At 42.1% G+C, this 26,866-nt stretch overlaps 1 protein-coding gene across 11 annotated transcripts in view; it reads right to left on the reverse strand.

Annotated features, from left to right (window-relative positions):
- Positions 1–26,866, reverse strand: part of TSPAN4 (tetraspanin 4) — a 467,778-nt gene that overhangs the window by 287,018 nt on the left and 153,894 nt on the right. For all 11 annotated transcript variants that reach the window (XM_075502392.1, XM_075502393.1, XM_075502395.1 and 8 more), the window contains one exon: positions 4,264–4,345. Coding sequence is in view for 1 of the 11 variants with exons in the window: in XM_075502391.1 (XP_075358506.1) it covers positions 4,264–4,345 (82 nt within the window). In the remaining 10 variants the exon portion in view is untranslated. The remainder of the gene's footprint in view (positions 1–4,263; positions 4,346–26,866) is intronic.

Below are 26,866 nucleotides of genomic sequence, written 5' to 3' on the forward strand. Positions count from 1 at the left end.
AACATTTCAGCCTTCTCAAGGGTAATAAAACAAAATCTCCCTACAACAACAGATAAGTCAGACAAATAAAATGTCAAACTACTTTAGAAATAAGCTAGTCAACAGAATAAATCTCTTCAGTAGCCATTAATTGCATTCTTTCATGCATTTGGCAAAGATGCTTCCAGAGGACGTATGATAGCTAATACAAAAGGATGTGCTATTTTTGTATCTCTTCTTTAAAATTAATTTAGTGCTGACAAAAAGATACCTGATTAATATCTAGGGAACCTAAAACCTTCCCCACATCCTTAGGAGGAATGATACCATTGACAGTTCTATTAACAAACCGAAGCAGAGGCTGCACAGTCAGATAGAGGGAGCCCTGTGCTGAGACTCCAGGGCAGGGATCCTCATCCCAGTTCTCCTACCAGCCAAGTGACCATGGGGGCAAACTTGTTTCTCTGTTACGTATCTGCAATGTGAGGTTAATCATACTTTACAAAACATTGAGATCTATCAGTGCAAAGCTCGTTGCAAGAGCTCTGTATTTTTGTTACTACCAAATTCCCTAGCTGCACCCATAACATAAAGGGAATAAAAACTCCATATCAACCAAATAAGCAGCTAAGTTGTGAGTAAAACAGCAATATGGGATACAGTCATATTTATTTGCTTGCATTGCTTCCTGCAAAACCAAGATGACAGTAAGAGCACATACTAATAGTTACTCAACATCACAAAACAAGAACATATCAGTTAGACTTAACTTTTCCTGTTATGCTTTCCAAATGACTTGCCATTGTCACCATAATACAGCATGAAAAATACTACACTCCTCAGCCTCTCTTTTTTATTAACCAGGTGCTCTGGGAATTTCTGTCTATCTCTAATCATAATTAAAAGTTGTTATTCCCATTTTCAATGTGGCTTGCTGGCAATTAAATCTATTTGGAAACAAACAACTTTTTTTTCTTCCATAGAAATTATTTACTTGTTTTTAAAAAATAAAGTAGACCTGTTAAGTTAAAAAGCTAATTCTGATCCCTCCTTCTGCCTGCATGTTATTAATTAAGTTTCCTCATCTGCCAGTGACTCTCACTAGAGTTGGAGAAATTCAGCATCTCTCAGAAGGTGAGTGGGACCTTCAGAGAAGACTGCAATATGATAATGACAGCTCTTGCAGCAAGCCCTATTTCTGCCCTGAGAGCACAGGGATGTGCTAAGCAAAGTTCCAGCTTATGAGTTGTCTGCGAAAGGAATTTTTGAGGACTGTCTGGCACAGTGTGGTTCTTTCCTTGACTGAGGTGCCCATAGATGAGCAGAGGGAAGCTCCTGGTTTGCAAATCTTTTCCCTGGGCTCAGATTCCTGGTCCTCTGCTTTCACAGTTTGGTATAAAATCAGGGTTTCACCTTCATGATTTTTGTTGCCATTTATAGTTGGAAAAGGGCTTTTCAAAGTGAGATTTTTCACTTCTTATTGATTACAGCTGTCAAAGGAGCCTGTAGGTTTTCTCCATCCTGTCAGCCCCAAGGTGTTTAGCATGGCAAACCAGTCTCCCTGACACTAGTGAGGCAAGAAGCAGGAAGAGCTAAAGAAAAACAAAAAGTGGTGGGGAAAGTAAAGCATTACTCCCCTCCACAATGACTCCCTCCTACCATCAGGCACGTGGGCAAAAAGTGTTTTCATAGCACAAAGATCGTTTTACATCCCTCAGAGTCTACAACCTGACAGCTTCTGGTCTAGACTCCTTGTCTGTGTATAAGTACTGCACCAACACAGGCAGACATTTCCCTCCCTTTCTGCCAGTGAAAGGAAGACAATGGTGTGCCATTTTTCCACCGCATCATCTCATCTGTACAGCAGAAGTGACCGTTTTGGCTAAATCTCACCTCCCAGTGATGCTGCACTTGAGATGACAATTCATACTGCCTGATTTCAATGGTGAAATACTACTTGGGAAACTCACGCTTCTTTTCTATAATTTAAAGTACAAACACTTACTATATCCAAATACATTCACTATCAGCCCAAACAGATGCTCCCAGCACTCATTCACCGTGTTTCACTAGAAGCTCTTACATCACAGAAAACAAGGGTTTGTCCTTAGTCTGTAAAGAACAATCTTAAAGCTCAATATAAAAATTTTCTGCAGAGAAACAGATTTTGTTTGGGTTTTTTCCTGCACACTTTATACAGTAGTGCTGTGCACAATGCTGTAAGGATGAGGGAGTATACACGGCCCTAAGAGCTGTATCCTCTAAATTATACAGTGATGCTGTGTGAATATTTACAGTAACAAAGCAAACAAAGAAGCCTCCTACTCTTCTCCGATCCTTGCCTATTGGAAGCTCTGCTTGAGTTAAACATATAATCACATAAAACCAACAAAATCGTCACTGGCAATGCAGAAAATTGGGTCAGTCCAGCTGCTGAAAGCCTGTGTTTGCTGCATCTCCTTGGCCTAAACCTATAATTCAGTTTGAGAATTGAAAGCAAAGTTGCTCAAGTTTTGACACAGTAATTCAGAAAACAAAACAAACCCCTAGTCCAATTACAGACTCTGTTAAGTGGTAAATTATGGCCACTCTAGCAAATTAACCTGTTCTGTTTAACTGTAAAACCTACATGAACAGAATAGCCCTTCTGAGGGGCCTGTAATAACAACAGATATTTTAGTCTTCACAGACAACACAAAGGGTGAAAAAGTGACAAGAAGAGTTATTTTCTAGCATAAATCACTGAACTTTGATTGATGCAATTCAATTGACCCAGGGTAATGTTAACTATATAGCACAGATCTTAATTCCAGTTGTAACTAATACGGAAGTCATAGATACATACAAAAGCAAAGAAAATACCTTTTCCTGCAAAGAACCAAAGAGCTAGGAGCTGGAAGAGAAGGGTCACTGAAAATGAAGCAACATAAAAATTCCTGATAGACACCAGCTTTTGAGAGTATGAGAATACCCAAGACAAAAGTTAATAGCAATTAACATCAAATGCCCGACTTCAATTCCACTTCACACCACAGACCTTGGTCAAATCCTCAGTTTGCATATGCTGCAGAAGTCCACAGACCTACGTGGATTTAAATAATCACCTGCAACTCCCAGTTAAAAGGCACACCTTGTAGCGGTGATTGCTTTTCTGAGTGTCTCCAGTAGCTTGTCAACAGTGACTGCTTGCCATTTGCTATCATGAGGATTTTTGTTTCAACTGCAAGCCAGAAATTATTTTTCTTTCCAGATTTCTGACAAAAACTGACTTTCAACTGGAGGTTGGGGCTGGTCACTATGTCCACTGTAACTGTTTAAAGGAGACCAAAATAGGAAGTATTTAAGATAAATAAAAGAAAGACTAACCCTCCATTTAAAAGCTTCACCGCTTCGGATCCACCCACTTGGAAGTTATTACAGTGTTTTAGCTTTATTCTTCTGGAAGATTCAGAAATATTTTTCCCTACAGGGCTTCAGAGGGGACTGAACATAAACTCCAATGTATTGTCTTCTTCCTTTCTCCCCACTTCAGGGGCTGTGCTCTATGAGATTATCCTAAATATATCTCGGGGTCTTAGTCATTCGTTGCTGGGTGATCAAATATATACTTACAGCAACTGTGCCAGATGCTGCAGCACCTCTTATTTAATCTGTTTATCTGTCCTTCCTTTACCACAGCGTGTTCTTCAACACCTCCACCATTTTTATAACATGATTTTTTCCCTATTCAAAATACATAGACTGTGCAGAAAAGATGCAGGTACAAGGGAGAAAGAATGAAGACGGATAGATTTCATGCATGACTTCAGTAGACAGGATTTTATTTTTTTATTATTTTTTTTTTCTTAAACAGTGAAGCCTCATAATATATCAACCTTCATCATAAATGGAAAAAATTGATCGGGCTTGGAAAGACCAGAGTTGCTCTCTGTATTCAGGTAAACAGTACCCACATCACTTGAAGTTAGATTAGTTTGCCAGTAATACTAAGAAAAAAAAGAGGATCCTGGGATAATAATTCAATGTCCACTTCAGTCCTCTCACCCAAACGGCTCAGCACAATGTCTTTCCAGGCCCTCCCACTCTGAGGGAAACAAACACAATCCTCATCAGCAGTAAGCAACATCTCTGTTACCAGCCTGATCCATTATATTAATTGTAATAGCTTTTGCAGATTGTCTTTTCTACTCTTTAAAAAGCCATTCACTGAGGCCTTAAGTTCAAATGCAATTATCCACTCAGAACTTTTTTTTAGATCGATAAATTGATCACACATTCATGTACCTGATGCAGGAATGGGAGCTCAGAGCACCTGACGTGATCCCAATTGACAAGGTGGCCTCTCCGCAACCAGCAAACGGGGGACCTGCAAAACAGGAGCCTGTGTGTCAGAAGCCAGGTGTCTTCTGCAAAATACAAGGAAAACAACTCTCTCTAACCGTCTCTTTCAGAAAGGACAAAAGAGACCCACTCATTAACTGGACTAAAAACACTGGATTGAAACTTAATAGAGAAAAACCTGGCAAGGTATAAGTGTTTTCATTAGTGTGACTGTAAAGGGATGGTGCATGAAACATGTAGCATGGCTTATGAAGTAATCAGAATGACAACACCCGCCGACAGCAGTGGGAGCAGGAGCATGGGGGTGATAGCACATTCTGAAGCTGGTGGGATCGAGCTCTTCACTCTCAATGGCACCTAAGCTCCTTTCTCCCGTGGGCACTTCTGAACATCCCACACAGCATGTTTCCACTTAGGCCCATGTTCAAGCACTTAATTAGAACAGGGTAGCATTATCAGCTTCTTTGCATAATTTGAATCACATTAAACACTGGATCAGAAATGAGCACTGCATGGACTTGAGACTCAAAAAAGATGTATACATAAATTCTACACATCCAGAATATGTAATGTATAATTCCATTATTTTTAGGAGAAAAAAGTTTGTTGAAGAACAGAAAATACAAGAAACTAATACTGCCAAGTTAATCTAAAGAAAAATAAAAAATCAGCTTCCTAAAATCCAAATGTTTTCATAAAACACTGAGCATTAGAATCTCTTTATTACCTAATATTTTGGTTTTTTAGAAAGTTACTATTTTGAACTTTTTCTCTATAACCATGAAGATTAATTTTTTATTTATATTTTTAAATGAAAGCTGAAATCTCCCCAAAATCTCATGCATACAGAAATTGGAGGGGTTTTAATAAACTAAAACTAAAAAACAATTTTTAAAAAAATTGTTAGATAAAATTGATAGAACAGCAAAAGGTGTCATTAGTGGGACCATACTGTACAAAAGAATCAGATGACTGCACATAGCACTGGAGGAGACAAGACAGCAGGAAAATTAAACCTCCATCCCAAGGCAGATCATTGGCCACGTGATGCTCTGTATTAAAACTTAGCTTCACAGAATCACAGGCTGGCTGAGGTTGGAAGGGACCTCTGGAGGCCATCTGGTCCAACCACCCTCTTCAAGCAGGGCCAGCTAGAGCCAGTTGCTCAGGATCATGTCCGGACAGCTTTTAAAGATCTCCAAGGATGGAGACTCCACAACCTCTCTGGGCAACCTGTGCCAGTGCCCAGTCACCCTCACAGCAAAAAAGTGTTTCCTGATCTTCAGACAGAACCTCCTATGTTTCGGCTTGTGCCCATTGCCTCTTGTTCTGTCATTGGGCACCACTAAAAAGAGCCTAGCTCCAATCTTCTCTTCTTTGCACCCTCCCTTCAGGTATTTATATACATTGATAAGATCCCTCCTGAGCCTTCTCTTCTCAAAGCTGAATAGTCCCAGCTCTCTCAGCCTTTCCTCATATGAGAGATGCTCCAGTCCCTTAATCATTTTCATGGCCCTTCACTTCTCTCACAGTAAGACTCACATACAAATGCATACACATACAAATGCATAGTGTTTCTAAAGTACACAAGAAGTCTTCTCAAAGCCCACAGGGCACTTGGCAGGTGCAAATGTGAGATCTCGTTCTAATGCAAACTGCCTGGGAATCAACACTCTGCCAGCTTGCTACCAACAGGTTTTAGTAAAAAGGTGGCTTGGTGACACTTCCCTTCCTCCAGGAGCCCAGAGAACTTAAGAACAAGTGATTTATCAAGTGCTATGGCTCTGCTCAGCTTTGCCGATGCTCCTCACTCTCCATCACCCCAATTATGGACTGGTTGGAAGGCTTTGAAGGGAAAGCTTTTAAGTGGAGAATGTTATAAGCAGAATAACAAGAGTTTCTATGCCAATGCAATGACTGCCGTAGTTATTAAGGCAGGATTAGTGCACTTGGAGTGATGGAAACCATCAGGAATGGACAATTAAGAGTTCAGACTAATCCTCAAAGACAAGATGCTTAAAGACCTAATAGCCTGACTGAAACCAGTGAGATCAGACAGTGATTTAACTCTTTCAAAAGGCCTGCAAGGCCTTTGACGCTTATTTTCCCAGTAGGCTTTCCTTGCCTTCAGTTCAAAGTCATCCAAAAGGGTGAACTTCAAACACCTGTTTCAAGTGAAGAGGATGGCACTGCAGGATGTGTTTTACTCAACCAGACAGACTCTACAAGAACACGGATGTTCAGCACTCCCATCTTCTACTTCGTGACTAAAAAAAAAAATCTGTACTAAAAAATGAGATAGATTAATTAGATTAGATAGACAGAAGAAATAGGGCCACTCCTTCCCACTCTCAGTTCAGAAGTACTGAGAAGGAAAAAAAATCTATTGCATAAATTAAACAATTCAAGTACAGCATTAGAAGATCTTTCAAGTAAGAAGTAATCCTGTAAGAGAAAGGAGACTATGAACCACTGATTGCACTGATGTGTCTTTACCCATTTGTGAACACTTCTGCTGCTTAAAACAGCATTACTGCATCAGGCATAGAGCTTAAAGTGCCATGCAAGATACAAAATCCATTTTCCCCTATAATGTCTTCAATCCAAAGTGCATCCATAGTACAGGAACAGATTATTCACAGCTGGAAAAATGCATCCAAACTCTATTTCCCAGCAGCTCTCAAGAGAGGATTTTATAGAAGTGAAGCATTGAGGCATGAACAGGAGGACATCTTGGGAGAACTCTACATATTAAAAAGGACCTCAGTGGGACAAATGTGTCTTTATTTTCATTTATGGCTTATTAGAATGAACAGAATTCTATGCTTGTTCCAGTTTCAAATGGCAAAAGCAGCAAAACCAACAAAAAATTGAGTAAAATTAAACTTGGAGGAATTGTTTCTACAACATACCTATCCAAAGTTTCTGCCTTGTTTCCAATCCAAGAAAGTGCTTGTGTGTCTTATGTATTGCTTGATCTAGCTTGACTTATATTCTTAGATACAGAATTTGCTTGACTTATATTCTTAGAGACCACCACAACTTTAACTCCTCTGCTGTAAATCCTTTTGCATTTTAGCACAGAGATCTGCATATAAAGATACAACTGACCAGGCACATAGCCCAGAAATAAATTCTGGACTTTTGCCTGAAGCAGAGGAGCAGCTCTACTGCCCAACTAATGAAACATATCTATAGGCAACATCACTAAAATGGCTTCTTCCTTTTTCACAGTTTTTAATCTTTTTGTTTTATGAACTTATTTTTTCATGTCTGCCAGAAAACCAGACTAATAAGGAATGTCAGTATCCATTTTGTTGAAAATTTTTAAAACCATACTGGCCCCATCAAAATATTAACCACAAAGTTCTTCTTTAAACTTTTTCATTTAACTTTCAAACGGTAAAAACCACAAGATCTCTTTGTTGTTATCATCCAAATTTTTTTAAATCTGGATGCTCTGTTAGCCCATTATTATAGCTGTTGATTGTTCACTGAGGCTAACTCACATTATTGCAGATAACAAGCTCAAAGCCTATGCAACTTCAGGCTTACTTGACATCAATCACACTGTGACTTTTCAAACTCCTCCTACAGAAGTTCCCCTCAACAAAAATTAAGCCTCTGAGCTTATGATTATGTATTCAGCCTAACTAGTCCCAGTTAAAGCAAAAGAGATGTAAGATGTAGGGTCAAAAAAATGTTTCTATCCCCTTCCTTTGCTTGGTTTTGTTTAAATTTTGCCTGTCTTGGAAGGAAGAAAGCACTGAAAATGTTTTGATAAATTAATTGAAAGGTTTTATTTAATACTACTGTACTCAATACTTTCTTTAATACTATAAAATAACATCCTAGGAACATGCTTAGCTGATTTTTTGTATGAGACTCTCAATAGCATTCTTAAAAATGCATAGCCAGTGCTGACACTGAAACACATCCAATCATCTTGGAATCATAAATAATTTCTTTAAAAGCCTGGTACAAAGGCAGAATTCATTGCTCTTCAGCAGCCACTCCAACTGGTGAAGCAAGCTCAGTTTCCAGGGGGAAGAAAAAAGTATCATAAATGCAAACCAGAAATCTGAAGGGCAGTGGCAGTGTGGCCAAGGTTAAACAGATCAGATTAAATGAATGATATTTCCATCATACCCTAAAGGCAACTAACAGGGCACTCTGTCTCCTGGGAGAGAAAACATCTCTAGCTCAAGGCCTCCCTGCCCTGGTACCCAAGGTTCAGCCTTGGCTGAAATTCCGGATTAAGAGCAGGTCTGAGCCAGCTGACGGGGACAGCCAGGCAACTGAAAGGAGTGGGGAACACTCCAAACCTGGATTATGAAATATCTGAACACCAGCGACGTGAGCTACAGTCCTTGCCATTGCAGCTGGACAGAAGCTCTAACTAGCAGCACTTTGCAGGCAGCTCCCACCTGGGAGCGTGTTTTTAGACAACAAGGATTATGTACTACCACCACCAGTCTCACACACACAACGGCCAGATAGTCACTACCTCCTTGTCTCCTCTGATGTGTGAGGCTCCTTACCAAGAGAAGGCTTGTCAGAAAACAATTTTTAAAAAAAACCTGGCACACTGAAGGCTCTATTTTTCACCAGGATTCAAAATGGGTACATTTTCCAGTCCTTTGTGAAACATTTCCTTTCAGCATTATTAATTGGATTGTTTTCATTTCAAGGGGGGAACGATTGACAAAATGCTTCTACCATCAATAAAGACTCATTAATTCTGACATTTCTGTGGAAAAAGTGACAACACACCATCCGCCCCACACACACATTCTTGAAAGAGCCCTCATGGTGCTGTCTGCTGCCTGCTACGATGCCTACTACCAAAAGACATCTTAAAGCCTGAGGTACCAAAAGTCAACTGAATCTGGAATTCCTCGAGGTATGGCATCCTGTAGCTGATTTTCACCTTCTCTATATATTCTCTTCTCGCTATCTGTGGAGATCCTCAGGGGTCACATTTCTCTTCTCTGCACCTCCTGGAGCACCAGAGCAGAAAGAGAAAGGGACTGAATTTTCTTTCTTTCCCGTGACAGAAATACATCTACTCCTGATGGGCTGCATGGTACCAGAAAGCTGCAGTCTACTATTTGATAAGAAAATTATGAGCTTCACAGGCTCCCAAATTCAACGCAGCCATCTAAATATGTTTTCCCTCACACTGCATATTAGCTTGGCATAGAAATGATTTGTGTCAATGCTGTATACAGATTGTTCACAAGTAAATAAGATTAGAGCTGAGGCTGGAAAACTCATTACACAAATAATAAATTCCAGCAGCTCAAACAGAGATGCAGTACCATGGATATAGGACAGTATTGATTGACAAGAACTCATCCAGCTCCACCCTCAAGCAACTCATGTAGCTGACGTGTTCCAGAGAATAAAGCCATATTTGATCTTTTCATATTTCCTCATCAGATATAATTTAGTAACAGGTATGCCTAAACTGTCCAGAAGCCAGCACGGTCCTGAGGAAAACAAAACCTTACATCAGGCTCCTGAAGGTCACAGGACCAGATACAGAAATGAGATTGCAAGGAAGTGAGGATATTATTCCCGTCCGCAAAGACCCAGCAGACTTCAGAAAAATGACAGGAGCCTTTTGCAGTACAATTAAGCTTCAACATGTGAAAACAGAAAGATTACAAAATGTCAAGACAATTCGATCTTTTGCTTTTGCTTACAAAGAGCAAGCCATTTATCTAAAGAACACTTGAGGTTTTTTTATCTTAGCCGATACTTAGAAGACATTTAAAATAACAAGACAAGGCAGGTAAATCCTGCACTCCAGCACATGACTTCAGACCTCTGAGAGCAGGGACACATACATAGTGAGAACAAGGAGGAAATTAGTGTAGGAGCACACCTGCCCTCCTCTCCAGCTTCCACTGACAACTGAACTATTGTGATTCATCCCTAACAGCAGCAGTGGCAAGGACAAAATTACTAGGAATTACTGAGCATCAGTCCCACAATACCCAGCACCGCTGCTGGCAAAAGGAGTTTTCAGGGAATTTCTCAGATACAAGGCACTGTGAAATGAAGGAGTTCTGACGTTTTCTGCTTGTGCCTGGGGGACACCCTTCTGGCTGGCCTCTGCTCAGCAAGATTGGTGATAAAGATTTCATCCTGCCCCAGCCACTCCAGCTATGCCTGCTTCAGTTGGGCTTTCTTTGCTCTGGGACTAGATACAAGCATTTAAAACACAGAAAATTTCAACCTATAGTTGAATGCACATTTTTCACTGGCATTACAGTACCACACCAGAGATGAACACATTCTTTCCTATGATGATACACAATACTCACAAACATTGAGGTAAATTAAAATAAAGAGGGTTTTGTCATTTGCCTGGCTTTCATAAAGTTTTTCCAGCTCCAGGCTGGAATTTCAGGTGTAAAAAAAAGGAATAGGAAAAAAACAATCCCTGCCAAGAAGAACCAAAGCCCTGGTAAGTGAGATATTCATCTGAGGAACAGCAAGATGTTAATTTTGGAAGAAGACAAGTTCAAGCTGAGATCTGCGAGGAGGACGAGCAGTGTCCTGAATGTGGTTATTCCAGTCCCAGAGAGTACCCTGGCCAGCCTGCCACTGGCAACATTAGGTGAAAAGGCTGCAGCTCTCTTTTTCTGTGTGTGAAAATCTTTGAAGATTTTTTTTATTTAAGCTAGGTGCAGAAGAAGCTCTGCAGCCTCTCCCCTCTCTCCTGTGGATCTGGCTGCCCGTGCTCAAGCACAGCCCTAGAACGACATAACCATAAGCTGAGACTAGACTGCTGTGAAACAGTTAAGTGTGAGAAAGTTCTGTGAGATACCTCCGAGCAGGGCCCTCACCCCTTTGCTATGGAGCTGCAGTTAAACTCAAGCCCTTGGGCCTTGCCTGAGTTCACACAAGCTTGTGCCTGGCCCTCTACCGTGTCGATCCTGACTGCAACACCCTAGCTTGATCTTGGACCCGCCTTATCTCTATGCACTGATCACTGCACTCTTGGCCAGCCCTGGTTACCATCACTGGACTTGTATGCTCCTCTTGTTCAGGTGCAGTGGGACTTGCCAAATTGCTGGTGAGGGCACTGCCCTGCCTGCCTTGCTGTCGCCCTCGGCTCCCAGTTCCCCTCCCCTTGAGAAGCAGCCCACACTGGAGCTTGGAGCCAAGCACCATGGAACCTGTCCCTGAACCTAACTTGAATCAGAGCTGGCCTTGAACCCAGGCAGTTAAAACTCTTAGAGAGAGTAGGGGAGAGGCTGCAGACTGCCGGGGTGCTTTGTGCAATGACACAACTTTGTAAGTGCATTCAAGTTTTCTAAGCCTTAAAAGCTTCTTGAGACAAAAAAACCCAACTCCCTCCCATACTCCCTCCCAGCTCTAACTATAATCTGCCATACAACCTTGCAGAAGTATAAAAAGCTTTCAGCACAAGTCTAATATGCAGCCATGCATACTGCAAGGTGATCCCTTTTCATTCGAGTTGTTCTGTAGCAATATTTCCCAATGCTTTCTTCTTTGCCACAAAGTAAATCACTGAAAATTCTGCCGCAAACCCACAATGGTTAAATTACCAACTTACCTTTCTCTATTATCTAAGTTGTATTAATTATGTTCAGCTTAATGGAAGCAATTATTTAATTAGTACAAACTGCTGTTCACCTACATACTCCTGTAGAAACATACACACAGGCCAATTACCTGCTGAATTGCACAGCACCTCATCACAAAGCTATTAAAAGTTCAGCAGAAAGCTCCCTAGACAGTACAAGGCTTTCGTTTTCAGAAAGCTATGACGCCAGTGGAGTGAAACTGAGCGGATTGACGCATACAGCTTCGAAACAGATGCTCTTACATTAAATGAGTTTAACTGTTTTAGAAATCAATAAAATAGTTCCCACCGCCCCCACCAGTATTAATACCATGACTACTACTAATATGGGCGTAGTATTGGGTAGGATGAGATTCCCACTTTAGTGAGAGCTGAGTACCCTCACACATGCACATACGCTCAGAGACAGCACTTTCTCTAACAAGTACACAACTAGATGGCATACACAAAAGACAGGAGGAAGAAGGCTAGCCTAAGTGTCTCTCTCAACCTAAGCTTTGAACTTAAGACACTTCAGATACTCGCCTAAAACTCCATAGCATCAGTGTGGACCTAAGTGACTCATTCAAGCTTGTACTGCAGTGTGACTCTGGTCCTCAACTCCTAGCTTTCTGCCTTTCTCACAACATCATCTGGCCAATGGCAAGCAACCCTTCCTGGAGAAGCAGCTCAGCTGCTGCCATGACAGCGCGTTCTCTTACCTGTAGGCACACACCCCCACAGAGCTTCTCCTGACCAGCCAAGGACAATCGGATGGCATGGGTCAATCACCAGACACTACTGAGGACGAGTTGGACCATTTCCCTAATAAACAGGGAGAGCTTAGCTTGACGCGCCATTGTCTGTAACTAGATGGAGAGTCGAGATGGTGCACTGCCAGCCTGGGAGGAAGCCCGAGTCCCAGACCTGGAGGTCTGGAGAGCCTCCAGAGTACAGACATGAGTGCCAGGGACACCTAAACTGTCACACTGTTTCCCACGAAGAGGGGCTACAAAAACCCTTAATTTCAGGGGCAGGGAGGAGTACAGAGGTACATCAAGGCCCGTATAGCACTGAAGGCTACAGCAAGGCTGGCAGAACTCACTGCCTCAGGGCAACCAGAAACAGAGAGTGCCTGAGTAATGGGAAGTCTCCAGTGGGCATGGAAGAGCCAGAAGCATTGGTAATCTATACATAACTGATCCAGCAGGTCACTGAAAGGGGAATGTTAGTTAATGGTGGCCTGGGAATCACTGAGCAATCCTGAGGGTAATGAGGTCTTATCTATATAGACACTGAGGACAGTTCACTGAAGTTAATGAATTTTGTTAGGGAATTACTTTCATTAATGCTGTTAAAAAGAGATTTCTCCTACCCTGTGTGGATTACCGTGCCTGGGAGGTTTGTGTAGGCAAACACCATTTAAAAACACCCTCTTGAAAAACAGCTACCTCATATGAGGGACACAGAGGATAATGCAAAGCTGAGACCTTAGCTAGCTGGAATTCAGATTGCCAGGAAATAGAATGGCCACTCTTAGGGATCATGTAGAATTGGTCAAAAATATATACTTCAGATGAGCTATTGGCCATGTGGAGATCCCCATGGAAAGGCCAAGATGTTTACCAAACTCCTCCGCAGACCTCCAGAGAATTTATAACCAGTTCACAAGACACAATCTTCGCTGATTTACAAGCAGAACAAATCCACACGTGATGCTGGTGCTCCCACCACCCTCCTGCAAGGATGGATCACAGCATACAACATACACAGCTGCAACAGGCCTCCTGGGTGACTTGAGAAATCAATGACAAATGAACCCAGGCCTCAGTTTTTAGAGGGCTGCATGTCAGCCAAGGATGAAGTGGGAAGGGACTGCCAAAGTTTAAAAACAATTCATACTACTTGCTTTGCAAAGCAGCTCCTCACACCTCACTGGTAACTTCTCATTAGCACTTAGCGTTTGCTCTCTGGGAGCACATTGTCATTTTGCATTGCAGACGTGCTGAGCACAAAGCTAAAAAAGTCTCAGCCCCCAAAGGTCCGTGGCCTGACGAGATGACAACACTGGTGGAGTCCTCAGACTGAGGAAGCATTAGATAATGGGGGAGAGGATGAGGATCCTGATGAGGAACATCAGAAGTACATCACTGGCCCTCCAAACCTAAGCCAACTAATCCACAGTAGGAACACCAAAAGGCTGCCTTCTTCTTTTCTCCTCTTCCCCTTAATTAAAATGATTTCTAGGAATTAGCTGGCCTCCAAGTGTTTGTTTTAAACAGCAACTTTTTTAAATTCCTACTAAAAATAAAGAAATATACAAAGCATAAGTGTCATTCTGCACAGAGGGTGCTGAAAAATTAAAATCCTTTTCTTCATCACTGTGAACCTAAAATATTGTCACACCAAGTGTGGTTCTAAAGGTGCAGACAACATAAGTTGAATAACACTCTACTGGAGCATAACACTTCAACAAACCACAGATACATCTGACTTCCAGTAATTGACTAACAAATCATTGCAGGTCTGGAAAATGAAGGCCAGAATGAGGAAATTTCTTCTCTCATTTCCTATCACCTTCACTGGCGCATCTTCTAATGGTCCCAGGGTTGCATTTTACAGGATACTAAAAAAGGAAAGGCAGCCACTTTGAAATTTATGAGGAGCCAAGGGAATCTACTGACTGCTACCTTTCTCCTTCCATTCCTCATGCCACTGGCATAAAGTGGGTTCGCAGTCTGCTCCCTCACTTAACAGCCCTATGTATCTTGCATTCATATATGTCTCCCTATCTGCTAGTGTTTAATACCATTTACCAACATTCATGTCTTCTCAGCTGCCTTTCTCCCTCCAGGGTTCTTTCTACAGCCCTAAGGGAACTCAGGAAAATACATATTCCACCATTTCTGTTTAGGTTCCCAGGTCCTTAGGATAAGGCACTGCACTCATCCTTCCTCAGGCTGAAGATGACCAAGTGGGACACCCTCCGTTACAGGCTAAAAAGGCTGCTATTTAAACTTGGATGCTTATAGTAATAGAAGTGACTTGCTGGTACCAACAAAGGCTCAGGAGCACAAAATGAAAGGTTAGTCAAAGCCAAGTTTTTTCCTATACAGGAGTGCTGTACACAGGAATTAGGCCAGAAGGGTTAGTTTTTAAGAGATAATGACAGTATAAAGATGCAAAAGTGTTTTTTTCCTGGCAGGTATTTGCTTCTCTTTTCCTGGGTTTTCTGTGTATGTTCTACAGCATTTAAATCTAGCTGTTGGAGCCTCAAAATCACAAAGGTACCTAATACAATATTCTAACTAAAATCCTGTAAGAAATGCCTCAAAGCCATTTGACTGAATGAAGAAGCAGAAACATTTACCATCAGGTGGCCTTCTCAGCTACAGAAATTTGTACCACAATCATCGGCACCCTAGTGCTATTTGCAAAAGGTAAGTCTGGCAGGCCTGAAAATAATATTCAGGAGCAATAAAAACTACTGACTGTGGCTTGTAGTGAAGGCAAACTTTTTGGAAAACAACTTCAAGCCATGGTTGAGATGCCAATTCCTGTATGGAACCAGTCAACACTCAGTGTTTATTAACAGCCGAGAGGCTCCAAGGAGACCCATCTTTTACAGAGATTTCAACCTTGCTGTCCTTCAAAGCAGGCAAAAAACTAGCAAAACTGAATTGAAAAGTAAGGTGGCAAACCAAAAGAAAACTCAGGAGAGGTGACCACATAACTTCCTAAGATAACCAGGACTTGGGACTCTCTGCTGGGTGCCATATACGTAAGGTAATACAAAGATGTGGGCAGACGAAGGAGCATATAAATCTAAGTAGAGCAGTACACAAAACTTGTTCCAACACACTTTCTAACCCAGAGGCTAACCTAGACTGGGGTTATGTGACTTGTTTCTGGTAAGAAGAGAAAGTAAGGACAGATATAGCATTTCCTGGATAATATTTATTCACAAATAATACTTAGAAAATCTTGTTTCCTCAAATAAAGAAGAAACCGAGCAGCAAGAGACAGTTGTTTGGATTCTATCTCAGTTTCAATGTTCTTGTCAATCTGTCCTGTATACAAAAATTTGTTGTCAGCTTTTTCTGGACCCTTGCGACAAGTAATTCCCTCACTGCCCGTAGGCCTTCTTGCCAGTACCAGCTTCAAAGATACTTCTCATATTTTTGCTCCTTCTGACACTCTTTCAAATACTCATTCCAGCAACAGATCTCAGACTCCAACTGGCCTTGCATAAGGAGCAAGGTGTTGCATAAGGCCAGTTCAGCAGTGTTCAGCACACCACTATGATGCCATACAAAATGCACTTAAACTACTGCAGTAAAGCACATTTAGCTTTAATAGAAAGGGGGAAAACTGCCAAGTTCCTAAGTAGGTCTCTAATATTAGCAAGATGTAAAATTAAACCTCAGGAAAGATGCAGATTATGATCCTGGCCTTTAATGTTACAAAGAGTGCTAAAATACTGTGTATCTTCAAAGTATGAAGTCACTCGAGCATTTAACAGCACTTGAAGAGCAGTAAGCCCTATTTTGTTAGAAACGAATTACATCTTTAATTGAGCTTTTAAAAAGTAAACAGGATTTTAGAAGGGTAGATTCCAAGTGCTACTTGAAATGAAGACCTTCTAAGAAATTTCATGTTATGCATGATTAAGCTGAAGCATTCAAAGCCAAGGTAGAGAACAAAGCACAAAGAGATAAAGTTATCTGCCCAAGGTCACCTGAAAATTTTTCTCAGAGGCAAGAAGAGAAACTAATTTTTGACAACTCTATGCCCTGACCAGAAAGACAATCTTTCCTCCAACACTGTATCTTGGGGTGATTAAGATCATATGCAGATACAAATATGTATTAATGTGAAAGCTACGTTCCTCCCTAAAAAAATGCAAGCAGGTATCTCCTGACTTGCCCAAGAAAACTATACACTATAGTAAAAATTGGGTGTGCATAAATCAGAACTGAGTCAGTTTAGTGCTAAGGCTGTGCTCTGTCCCTAAAACAGCATGCTATCTTGGGTGGAATAAATGTCTCCATTATATTTATAATGAAGATAATCAATTTGGGGATTGTAAAATAACCCTGTCCAGAATTTTGATGAATCACATGACATGTCTTCCAAGGACTCTATTGTTAAAGATGCCTTTTTGACCGGAATTTCAATAATTAATAATGTTTTGAGGTAGTTTTATTTCCATGTGGCTTATCCTTTGATGATCTAATTTACATTTATAATAATCTATTCCCTCGTGGATTAATTGCTCATGTCATTTTCTCTATTAATCAGACGTCAACATTTGCATTACAGATGACTGCATTATTTTCATACTACTAAATCTGGCAGCATGGTACTAATGATAAATACTTTCCTCAGTTCTAGGCGTTAATTAGTGTCTCGGTCCTTTTAAACAAAGGCATTATTAGGATCTTATCACTCTTTCGAAGTAGGCTGGTGGTTCTGTGGTATTATCCACATATATTTATTATGTCTAAGAATTTACTTTTTTTTCTGCAAACCATAAATGCACAAATATTTAGTTCACCCATTGCTGTCAAACAAGTCCTGAGCAAAGGGCAGAGAGTTATGAATCTGAGGCCATCACAGACTTCTTTCCTAGATCCCCATGTACCTTTAGAAGAGTTTCATACCTTCCAGCTACTCGCTGCAACTTCTTCCTGGATGCTATCAGCCACAGTGCTGCCTGAAAAGCTGTTTTTGTCAAAATTGGTTACTTACATTTAGGAAAAATAAAGTATCAGTGGTAGTATGAAACAGCACAAATTGTTGACCTGAGCTAGGCAACCTGATTGTGCCTGGGGTACATAAGGGAGTACTCGCACACACTGCTCTGTCCACAGACCAGGGAGGCAGTAACCTTTGGCAGGTGGCTGTGGACAGTCACCTCCTTCCTGGCACAGCTAGGTCCAAAGAAACACACCTGGGCCCTGGAGGAATCGCAGTCTGCACTCCTGCTCCCCGATGGGTGGCATTACATCTAGCCCTAATGGGTAGTTCATGATCCTTTCCCCAGATGTGACTCAGATATGCAGGCCAACAGGGAGAGGAGGAAGACCCTGGTTACCCCACTCCCCACACTTTGCTGCTGCATCCTCGCCTACTTGTAGGGAACAGGAAGCAATAGTAGCTCCAATGATGCTCTCCCTGGGCTGCTACTCTGACATGGGGGTTTGGGCATGGTACTAGTATATTTGTTCTTTGCACAGGAGCAATGGAGCTCTTCACAAGTCCCTAACACTCGCACACAGAAGCACAGTCAAGGTCATACTACATCAGATTATTAAGAGACATGCTGCTTCTGCCTAGAAGCATCCCTGGCCCCTCTGAGTCAGCAGCTTCAACAACAGACTTGGTATTCTCTGAGTAAAGACTTGCTAAGCCCTGCTGGTTTCCACTTTTACAATGGCAGAGAACAAACTGGACATGTAAAATACTTATGCTAGTGTTGGAAGCATAAACAAATGGTGCATCACAAGCAAACGTAGTGGAAGCTATACTTTTTACAGCATGAGGAAAAATTCCCAGAGGATGTCACATACATCTGAAACTCCCCAGCTGTGGGCTCTCTCTTTTCCTCGGTGTCCTTTAGCCAGCACTACAACTGCTGCCTTGAAATCTGTCATGGAGGAAGCAGTTCTGTGCTTGCCACAGAGGCTTCCAAGCCATTTCTTTCATTCTGGGATGGTTAGTGCTTCCTCCATGTAACTCCAGTCAGACAGGGAGGGATAAATACTTCCTCTGCCCACTCCCACACAGGAACATTTTCCATACCCCATCAAAGAAAAATATCCATTCTATCTTATGGCAATCGACACTGCACTATCTGCACAAGCAGGACTGTCAGTTGTGGAGTCCAAGAACAAGTGGCTCTTGAGGAGGTACCTGGAACCTGCACAGCAATGCTGGCAGGCTGTCTTACAAGGAAAGACAAATTGAAGGAGGTCTATTGCATCTTAAAGTGATGAAGCCCTTTCTAACACCTGTTTGGTTCCTTACTCAGCTCCTGCCCTGAGGCCAAACTACAATCTATTCAATTCCCAAATAGCATTATTTTTGTCTGCAGACATAAAGTACTTTTTAGGTAGGTAAATGTCTCAAGGTGGTCCTCAGTGAGAACACCTTCAAATCAACCAGCTCAGCATAAGGCACCTGCTGCAAGACATGAAGTATTAAAGTACTGGCTGATAGAGGCTCAACTCGGCAATAACGGGGAAAGTTACTTCAATAACACATTCATGGAATACCCTCATTTTCCTGTCCATGAATATGGTCCCTTCCTTGACTTCATGGTCTGGTTAGTAAAGCTCAGCAACTCTATTCATTTTGGACACAAATCATACTTTCACATCTGCCGGTAGATGTTGTGCAGAAGACTGCTCATTTCACACCATAAAGCTTTTCATACATATCTCATTCCTTATAGCATATTGTTGGATTCTGTCATTCCCATATTGTATCAGTTCTTCCCCATCTCCTCATAGCCTTTAAATTACACTGTTGGTCTTGCATCATATTCCTGAGGTAATTAAGTACTTGAACTGTAAACATCCTTATTCTCTGCCACAAGAGATCAGGAAGAAAATTGTGCAAGACACGTCAGAGTAGCCCCCTCTAACAAGAAATGAAAGCCTGGACTTGTGCGCAGCTCCGAAACTTGTGCTATTGAGCTGCCATAATGACATACTACATCCCATTAATCTGCAATTACACACTGACAGGGACTGTCAATCTAATACAATATCCATTCAGCAGAACTAAATGTACCATTTCTGTCCCCAATACTGTTCCTATGACTAAAACTCTTCAAAATAAAGTTAAATGTGGGATTTAATGGAACAGGGAAGAGTCCAAATTCTGAATTAAGAAGGAGACAGATTAGAGCATTTATAGCCTCACCACATCTGTGACTGTAAAGCCTGAGAAAACAAAATGACTCTGCAGGAATATATGCAAGCACAGAAATCATCTGCTAATGTCCATAGTAAACTTTTAGTTTGTTCTCACAAATCCCCCCTGGTACAACCAACTTTTTGTTATCTATATGTGCTCACATCTGAGAGAGGTAGTCCTCCTCAGTGCTATCCTGTCTGAAGTCCCCTTTGGTACCTATTGCACTTGCCTGCAAAGAACACCACATTCCATGATGGTTCATCTTACTCAGCTTGGCAGAACAAGAGAGGTCAACACTCTATCACACATGCACAGCTGAGAGACAACAGTGTTTTAACATCACTGGAGGCTTAAGATGAGACATGAGCTACAGAACAGCACAGTCCAGTGGATGGAAACCAGGCTGAGATTCCTCGTCTCCTCCATTCAGACTGCAGAAAGACATTCCCTTTACACGCTGTAGTGCCACTGAAGTTATTGTCCAGTGGTTGTTGCCTTCTCTCTGCTGGTGGAAGCACTCATGCAAGCGCTGCTGGGTCCGCTTTGGGTAAAATCCATCACAACAGATCAGACCAAAAGCTGCAAATTGTTTACAAATAAACGGATAGATTCAGCTTCCCGCAGATTGCCCTGCTGTCAGATTCCTGTGGGATCATCACCAGCCCTGAGAAGCAGCGATGGGTAGTGACATCCTAGCTGACACAGCCAGAGCCAGAAGGGGACATCTGGTAAGAGCTGGAGGCCTCATTCCAGGAAAACATGTCTGCTTGGGGGGAAGAGAAGGAGGTGCCCAAGTGCTGTTCTGAGCGGAAATTTATCAACCAAGAGCATACAAACGCTGTCTTAAATGACACCATGAGGCTGCAAGCTCTCCCAGACTGTGGGGCTGCCCCAGGGCTGAACTCAGGCACAGCATCCAAACTAGTTCTCTATGTACCCTGCAGCCAGTGGAGACAGACATCATCTGAGCATGACTTACCCACCCTAAAATAGGCACCCAAAATAGTTGGGCTGAAGCACTTTCTGGCCTAGATGATTTAAGTTTAGACAGCTAGAGATAGATGAGATGAATTCCACTTTGATGAACTGAGCTCTGCCATGATGGGATTCAGCACTCAGGGCTGCAGCAAAATATCTACATCCACTGAGTGACTTCAGGTTTCCTTCCCAAAACTGTTTTGAAATGTATTACAACATTCAATTTCAGTGCAACTCAACAACTTGCAGAGCTGTTTATATTTTGAAAGTATTAAAGAATTTTAAAATTCCAAACAAAATAAAGAACCACAAAAGCACAAATGACCACAATGTTCTTATAACGTGCCACTTCTGCAGCACTACAAAGGTGAGAATTCAGTAGAAACTGTTTCCTGTGATAGGACTGTCACTTTGCCGATAGCACAAACATGGCTACAGGCAAAATTAACCCCAGTAAATGACTTTGCTGAGCACACCTGGTTATCTAAACAACTATGTTCCTTCTCTCTTTTAATCAGCTCCAAATCTTAGGACTTTTTTTTTTATCCTCAGTATTCACAGAAAGAACATAAATGCAAGGTGTTTAGGGCTTACAAAAGCACCTGCAATACTTGGCAAGCGAATTTTCACACGCTTGGGATGCTTGCAACTGTCTGCTCACTTCAAGTGCCGTAGTCAGAGTTCAGCATCTACCAAACACCTAACAACTACGGAACAACCAGACATACGATGCTGCCAGAGATGGGCATCCAAGCCTGTGGCATCCAAATTTAGCAGCTATTCAAGAGTCTGAGTCAGGGAGCTGCTGTTTAGGGGGGTGTCACAACACCCGGGTCTGGCAAGAGCTGGACACCTTGCATGGGGGAGCATTGCCTGCAGCACCAGGCACCTCCCTGCAAGGAGGGACTTGTTAAAGAATGAGAGATGGTGCTGCCGAGTGCATAAGGACTAATATATATATAATATAAATATAATATAAATATATTAATATTATAAATTAATAAACTGCATGGTATTTTGTCACTTCAAATCCTCAGCGAAAGTAGTATGGTTTCTGACAACGCACTCCAGCAGAAGTCAAAAATTAAGGGCTAGACACAGGAACTGCTGAATGAAGGGCTTCAGCCCAAGTTAACCAGGAAGCCCAGGTGATCATAACACTTCCTCCTGGAAAACTATTAAGCCTGCTTGTATTTATTAGATGATAGAGATAGTCTACTTCTACTAAGAAGCAAATCCTGTCAAATAAATCAGTACATTATTATCAGGACAACAGAGCAGTCTTAACATACAGAAAATAAGGAACCAGCCTACAATTGCCCTGATTTATAGTCTACAAACAAAATCAAAGGTCACCCAACTCCTAGCACAATGTCATACTGTATGCATTAGCAACAAGGACACAGCTAAATAAACATATTTGTAGAATTAGCAGACTGTGTTAATTGAGAGCATTTTTGCAAAATCAATATAATTCACCAGAAAAAAAAAAAAAAGCTGTATTTGGATGTGGATCACATACATGGTTACTTTCTACTGACAGCAGGGTCACAGCTGGAAGGTGTGGTAGGAAGCACAGAAACCATGACTGATACAACCACGTAACAGTATTGCCAGCTCTCACAAGTAAATCACAGATCACAGCATTTAGCACTTGCAGGACATAGCAAGAGTCCTTGATGTGAAGTGAGTAGCTCCTCCAGCTCTATTATTTTGAGGCCTGCTAATTCCAGCAGTTCTGTGTAGGACCCTGAAACAAAATACTCCCCAATTATCTGATTTGGGGATTTTTCTCTCCACGAGGGACCGACAAAGATCTTTTCCTCCATCTTAAGACACACCTGTGCCCACCACATTCAAGCTCTGTCATTTCATGTTCTGCAACTTCTGTACTGTTCTCAGTTTTCCTCCAGTATCATTTTTGTATTCCATATACCAGAGGGCTATTCAGGAGAAAAAGTGCAAAAGTGGGAGAGAAAAAACTCAAGATCATAAGGAAGGTGGGTGGTGGTTACTTTAGCGGTGAAGAAAGAATAATGGAGGAGTCACTGTCTTAGCACACGGGGAAGTCTATGAAGGTGAATACATTTTTATGTGCGCTCACGGTCACATTGTTGACCTTCCCCTCCTGCAAACACAGCATAGAAGTCAAAAGAGAAATTAAATTCAAGATAAATTTGCTCGGTCTTTTAAGAATTTTTTTTTTTTTAAGAAACTCATTATTTAGTTTGATTTGATCTCTTGAGATCAGCATTGTTGTATGGACCCCAACTCCTGTCTCTGAGTAGCCAAGGACAGCTTCTACCCTCCTTCATATCAAAGAGGGCATCTTACCAAAATATCTAGCTGAAAGATGCATCCCTTCTGATTGCAACTAAGCCAGCAAGCTCCTCTCTCCTATTTGCAAGTGCAAAAGACTACGAGTTTCCCGTTTGCATCCAGCATAAGACCTTTGCAAGAAATACAATGTTTGCGCGTACATGGTACAATACCATAAGGAAAGCTCAGTAGATACAGACATTGTCAGAAGTATTTCGCGCTAGCTGTGAGGAGGGCAAGAAGGGTGAAGGGGGAGGCTGCTTTCATTAAAAACCCTCTTAGAACGCTGGACAACCAACCAGGTGAAGTCGTGAAGCCAGCACTGAGCCTCACGTTGCTGCAGTTGCTCATTTAACTGAGCCAGCTTAGCTACAGCTGCAGCTTACAGCTGTAGGGCAGAACAGTATACAAGTGTGAGACCTGCTTAGTTCGATATTAAACCAATTCCCGCTGTGGTGGGTTACCCTTGGCTGAGAGCCAATGCCCACCCAGGTGCTTGCTCACTCCCTCCTCTCAGCAGGATATGGAACGAATAGTAAGAATGGGAACAAGAAACCTGTGGGTCAAGATAAAGACAGGGAGATTGCTTATCAATTACCATTGCAGGCAAAACAGACATGACTTGGAGAAAATTACTTAACTTACTACCAAGTAAAATAGATTCAGGTAGTGAGGAACAAAAAGACAAACATTAAAACACCACCTTTCCTCTGCCCTCTCCCAGGCTCAACTTCATTCCTTTTCTCCAGACTCCACCCCTACCCCAAGCAGCACATGGGGACAGGGGCTATGGTCATAGAATCATAGAACGGTTTGGGTTGGAAGGAACCTTTAAAGGTCATCTAGTCCAACCCCCCTGCAATGAGCAGGGACATCTTCAACTAGATCAGGTTGCTCAGAGCCCGCTCCAGCCTGACCTTGAATGTTTCCAGGGATGGGGCATCTACAACCTCTCTGGGCAACCTGTTCCAGTGTTTCACCACCCTCATTGTAAAACATTTCTTCCTTACATCTAGTCTGAATCTACCCTCTTTTACTTTAAAACCAATACCCCTCGTCCTATTGCAACAGGCCCTACTAAAAAGCTTGTCCCCATCTTTCTTATAAGCCCCCTTCAGGTATTGAAAGGCCGCAATAAGGTCTCCACAGAGCCTTCTCTTCTCCAGGCTGAACAACTCCAACTCTCTCAGCCTGTCCTCATAGGAGAGGTGTTCCAGCCCTCTGATCATTTTTGTGGCCCTCCTCTGGACCTGCTCCAACAGGTCCATGTCCTTCTTTTGCTGAGGACTCCAGAGCTGGATGCAGTACTCCAGGTGGGGTCTCACCACAGCAGAGTAGAAGGGCAGAACCACCTCCCTTGACCTGCTGACCATGCTTCTTTTGATACAGCTCAGGATACGGTTGGCTTTCTGGGCTATGAGCGCACGTTGCCAGCTCATGTCTAGTTTTTCATCCACCAGTAACCCCCAAGTCCTTCTCCACAGGGCTGCTCTCAATCCCTTCATCCCCCAGCCTGTATTGATACCGGGGGTTGCCCCAACCCAGGTGCAGGACTTTGCACTTGCCCTTGTTGAACCTCATGAGGTTGTCGAGCTTGTCCAGGTCTACCTGAATGGCATCCCATTCCTCAGGCATGTCAACCACAGCACTCAGCTTGGTGTCATCTGCAAATTTGCTGAGGGTGCGCTCGATCCCACTGTCTATCTATGTCGTTGATGAAGATATATGGTACGTAACAGTTCCTCTCTGCTGCTACTTCCTTCTCGCAACTTTCCTCTGCTCCAGCGTGGGCTCTCCACAGCCAGCAGTTCCTTTGGGTATATCCATCTGCTCCTGTGTGGGTCTTCCACAGGCTGCAAGTAAAACCTGCTCCACCATGGAGCACCTCCTCCTCCTCCTTCTTCTTTCCTGACCTCGGTGCTCCCTCTGTTGTTTCTCACTCTCTTTTTTCCCTCCTGCTCTGCCTGTGTGGTATTTTTTGCCCTCTCTAATATGTTTTAACACATTTTGCCCTCCCCTAATATGTTTTAACACATTTTGCCCTCCCCTAATATGTTTTAACAGAGGCACCACCAACTTCGCTGATGGGCTCAGCTTTGGCATGCAAGTGCTCCCCTGAACACCTCTGAGGAGTAAATTTGATAATCTTAAATAAAGCAACATAAAATAGACAATCAAAAAGCATTCTAAAAGATTTCAAAACGGTAAGAATATTTTCCTTTTAAAAAAACAAACAAACAAACAAAACCACAAAAAGCCATACTTCTGTTTTTTTAAACTTCAAGCAAGTTAAGTTTTGCCACTGTCCATAATCAGAATGTGGTAAGTATAAAGTGTTGACTGCCAAACATGATTTAAAATAAACAAAAATAAATTAGAACCGTATTTTTCATTTCAGGAACACATCCTGCCAGAGGACTACAGCTGTTCAATTGGCCCAGACCAGATAACTGAAACACATGGTCCCTGGGACACACACCATTGTGAAGCCAACACAAAACACCGTGGCTAACCAAAGACTTGTCAACACAAAGAGAAAGAAACAGCAGCAGCAAGCAAAACCTAAAAAAAAAAAGGTAAAAAGTATACAAAAGCCAAAATGCTGAACACTGTTATTCATTGTTAAAAACTGCCAAGAAATAATTAACTCTTACAGTTATTTTTTTCTAAACATTTTTAATTAAGTTCTCATTTGAAAAAAATGTTCCTATGCTCCACCCAGTCCTTCTCCCCATGGGAAGACTGTCCACAGCACAAGCTGTAATAGCTGCAGAGAGGCAGTCTTTATAGAAAGAAAACACCAGGCATAACACCTAGGCCAGTGCTGAGGCTTCCCCCCCCACCCCCAAAAGGACATTCTCCCCAGAAACCCCACTTCCCCACTTCTCTCCTAACAGCAAGGCTACAGCTGTTTCAAACAATTATAAGCCATCACTGCATCACAAAGAAGCAGCATCTTAAGAAAATTCAAAGCAAGAATCTTTTCAAACTCACTCCATCTTTGCTAGCTTAAATTCCCTATAATCCCCATGCATGCTCAAAGGTCCCGAGCTGTATAGGTGAGCCCTGCAGACGTGGTCCAAAGATCACCCAACATGATCTTATAACAGAGCCACCATTAATGGAAGGGCTATCCAGAGAAAGAGCCCAACACCAGCAAGTTTGTACTTTGTATGCTCTTCCACTGTCAGACATCATGAGTGAAACGACAAATGATATATGCAGAATACTGTATTTAAATGCCTTTTCCTCTGCCTGCTCCTTATCTTCCTTTTCTCAGCCACAGAATAATTGTCATCAGAGTGCAATCCTGAGGGGTTTTGATGCCAACATTTTAGTTTATAGCAAAACCTCAGCAGTTTTGGCAAGTACTTGTATGTGCGGACAAACAGACCACGTCAGGAAGAGCCCAAGGCCCTGACTCAGCAAAGCATGGCAGAGAACGCTTAGCACCTCCCTGTAAACAAGCCAAGCAATCTCCTGCTTAGGGATTTAGTGTAGGACTTGGGTATCTGTGCTTCAAAAACCCTGTCTGGCTAGGGGCAAGTCACAGAATCACAGAATCGTATAGGTTGGAAAAGACCTTTAAGATCATCGAGTCCATCCGTAAACGTAACACTACCAAGACCACCACTACACTATGTCCCTAAGCACCTCATCTAAACATCTTTCAAATACCTCCAGGGATGGCGACTCAACCACTTCCCTGGGCAGCCTGTTCCAATG

This window comes from Mycteria americana, chromosome 5 (assembly GCF_035582795.1).
Source record: "Mycteria americana isolate JAX WOST 10 ecotype Jacksonville Zoo and Gardens chromosome 5, USCA_MyAme_1.0, whole genome shotgun sequence".
Taxonomy (NCBI): Eukaryota; Metazoa; Chordata; class Aves; order Ciconiiformes; family Ciconiidae; genus Mycteria; species Mycteria americana.